Source organism: Nicotiana tabacum, chromosome 21, assembly GCF_000715075.1.
Source record: "Nicotiana tabacum cultivar K326 chromosome 21, ASM71507v2, whole genome shotgun sequence".
Taxonomy (NCBI): Eukaryota; Viridiplantae; Streptophyta; class Magnoliopsida; order Solanales; family Solanaceae; genus Nicotiana; species Nicotiana tabacum.
Genome location: NC_134100.1, coordinates 77,344,506 through 77,348,057, shown reverse-complemented (window position 1 = coordinate 77,348,057; position 3,552 = coordinate 77,344,506). Strand labels below are relative to the sequence as shown.

General features: G+C 44.3%; 1 protein-coding gene across 1 annotated transcript; it reads right to left on the bottom strand.

Moving 5' to 3' along the window:
* Positions 1–446: 446 nt before the first annotated feature.
* LOC107783446 (large ribosomal subunit protein eL30-like) lies at positions 447–782 on the bottom strand. The gene has a single exon (XM_016604412.2). The coding sequence runs from the start codon at positions 780–782 to the stop codon at positions 447–449; it is 336 nt and encodes a 111-aa protein (XP_016459898.1).
* Between the last annotated feature and the right edge of the window lie 2,770 nt (positions 783–3,552).

Genomic DNA, 3,552 nt, shown 5'->3' with positions numbered 1-3,552 from the left:
TAAGCGTCACACTAAAGTAACTGTTATATTCAAGGCATTACGAAATTAAGGGATCCTATTCTAATTCTGCCCATAACCCATAAGTTCCTAACTAAAAATAAAAAGCTAACTACACCCGGTTCAAACAAAACCCTTAGAAAAGAACAATGGTTTAAAGAAAAACCAAGGGGATTTTTTTTCATCATAAAATTGCAGAAAGTGGCATAGGAATGTGGGAATTCAACATACATAATTAAAGTGAGCACAGGCATAGTAGATCAAAGTCCACAGGGAATAAGATTGAAAGACAACTCAGGAGAATTGTTACTCAGATTCAACATCATCAAAACTTCCTTTCAAAATGATCAATGAAGTTTCCAAAACTCATCTATAAGCCATTTTTCACAATACAATGGGCAACTTTCCACTAAGATTCATAACAACATCGAATCTAACACAGCCTCTCACTAATCGCCAGGCAAACTCTTTATAATATCAGAATCACCTGGGTCGATAATGCTGAGGCAACAAACCCTGAAGTATTTACCACAGGCAGTCCCAAAATCTACGTTGTTTCCGTTGTAGTGATGAACTCCAACCTTTGCCAACATAGCATAGTACTCTATATCAGACTTCCTGATAAGAGGGCAGTTGTTGGCAATGATAACAAGTTTTGCTTTGGAGCTTCTAATAGTCTTGAGTACAGTTTTGTATCCCAATGTATATTTGCCGCTCTTCATAACCAGAGCCAGCCTATTGTTAATACTCTTATGAGCCTTCTTGGTTTTCTTGGCGGCAACCATGTTGTATTCTGGTGTGGAATCGGAGCCGGAGAAAATTAGAAGAAGCAAATGCGTCGACGGTGGCGAGCGAACCCTTCCAAGGGGGAATTGATACCCTACTACAAAAGAAAATATTTTTGGTTTTTTTTTCTTTCGACTTTAGTCCCTCAAGAAACCCGTCGAATGATATCCATCGTCGGGCCAAGTCGAAATTGATTTAGACAAATAAACTACGAAACTATCTGCATACAACATACAACAAAGTATCTCCCACCCCACACTTAAAAAGATGGCATGTACCCATGTCATACAAAGTAAAGTAATGCGAGGTAAAAGAACTTTCCTGGTGGATCAGTCTTGATCGGAGACAGTGCCAGGTTCGAGATGACATGCTCTCCCCAGCGCACGCAGCCATCCCATGATTTTCTTTTCTGACTTCGCATTTTGGGTGGCCAAAGTATCAACTCTAGCCCCCAACTCCGTGTCGGAAGTGCGCAGTCCTGCCATGTCTTGTTCTAAGGTTGTCATCCGTGTACTCTGTTTGACCTGGGATGGTCCTTCAGCCGCTGCAGCTTGTTCCTGTGGGGGTGAGGCAGGTTCAACCTCCTCCTGCCTTTCATCGCCCTCTTCTGACTCATTAGAATCGTCACTTTGAGTTGCCCCTGGTGCCACCGGGTCTTTCCCGATGGTTACTTTGTCTGCCCGAAACTTTGCTTCTTTCTTTACCATGCCATCCGTATTTGGGTTCTCAGTCACCCTTGCTGCCCGGCACAATCTAGTGATCAGAGAGGGGAAAAAGAAACCATACCTCTTCTGTGGTGAACGGATGAACATCTGAATAACCTTGGCCACTTCAAAGTCGTGGCCATTCACGAAGCACCAGATCAAGGCAGCTCTCGGACCATTTACCTTTGTGGTGTTGTGGGACGGCAGCAAGAGACTGTTGATGATGTACAACCAGCACTTTCCTTCAAAAGTGAGTGAGGCAGAGTGTAGCTTCGATCCCATCACAACCCACACTACCTATTTGTCTGGTGCACAGATAGTTTTGACAAAATTGTTCCATGTGATGGGTTCTCTCTTGTAAGTATCATAGAAATCCTCCTCCCCATTGAATTCAGGCAATCGATACACTCTCCTGATGGATTCTATCGAGGCATCCACCCTCGTGTGTCGCACAATGCATATTCTATCCTCATGTTCGGGGCAGTTGGCATAGAAATCCCGGACAAGCATCAAGTTACCCTCCTCCGGCTTTTCGAAAAAGCTGTCCAATCTGTGCCTGATCAACTCCTGATACATATTAAGGCACTCATCCTGGAGGGACACCCTATCAATACCCCTTTCCGGTACAGGTTTTTTAGTGGCCTTCAAACTGAAATGGTCTTGGGCAACTCTGGAGACAAACCTGGTACGATCAAACTAAGCTGCACTGGCCGGTGCCCGTCCCCGAGATGAGCCTCCATGACCACTTGATGAGGCTCCGGTAGCACGTCTCTTCCTTGAAGGTTGCATGTTACCTACACAATAAATACTACTATCAGTGGAGAGCGGAATATGTGACCCAATGGCGGTTACTCAGACTTCACTCGCACAATTGGTCACAATTTATATTCAACACTCATTAAGGCAAATCAACAAACAAGTAGTGTGCATATGTCCCCCCAAGTCACCCAAAAACCCAATTAGACTACCATTCCTCACAAACCCAACAATGGCTTCCCCCAAATTAACATATTCAAATAGCCTCCATATACTACATATAAACCACAATCCGAATCCCAGACAAAAGCACCTATGATTTTACTACCCTATCCATACAATAGCAAGGGAAAAGATTGAAAAAAAATCACTGAAAAGAAAAAAAATTAAATACTAAGAAAGAGGAATAAAATCATGTACTTACTTGGAGATCTTGAGAAGAACGGAGGTTGGAGATTGGTTGAGTGGAGAAGAGAAGGAAGGAGAAGAGTCTGGTGTTTAAAGGAAAATATGGGGGAAGGGAGGGGGTGTTTTAGTTGGGGGGGGGAGGAGAAGGGTTTGGGGACTTGAAGTTAGGAAGGAAAGACGAGAAGTAGGGGAAGTGGGAAGGGAAGTAGGGTTAAGTTATAGAACATAAAAAAAATTGACTAAAAATTAAAAAACAATTGCCTAGACACGCCCCGGATCTGCGGTCCAATTCGCGGCCGCGGATTCTGGGCAGAGGGGGACAAAAAATCCTCTCCCCAATCCGCGGCCGCGGACGGGGGGCAGAACACAGGCCAAAATACGCGGCCATATCCGTGGCCCAATCCATGGTCGCGGATCTCCGTCTCCAGCCAATTTTTGTCTTTGCCGTATTTTTACCTATTCTCGGGTTAATTTCGACCCACGAATCCTTCCGATGCGCATAACTTTTGCCCTGCACACTAGTAGATCGGTCAAAGTCATTCAAAATCAATTACAACAACCAAAGTAAGAAAATAATGGGTTGCCTCCCAAAAAGCGCTTAAGTTAATATCGCGGCACAACGATTTACAACAAACCATGGGTTGCCTCCAAGGAAGCACCTAATTTAAATTCGCGGCACGATGCAGGCTTTCATTATCACTCCTCGTTCGCGTACTGGGGCTCTTCCAAAGTTATCACCACTCTATCCCTTTTCTCTTCGACCATTCCAAGGTAATGTTTCAACCTTTGCCCATTTACCGTGAACTTGTTTGTCCCATCTTCGGATTCAATCTCTACAGCTCCACTTGAGAACACTTGCACCATTCTGAAGGGTCCTGACCATCGGGACTTCAACTTACCT

What these genes read in the sequence shown, in the direction of transcription:
- LOC107783446 (XM_016604412.2), bottom strand. Translation starts at nt 782, where the DNA reads ATGGTTGCCGCCAAGAAAACCAAGAAGGCTCATAAGAGTATTAACAAT.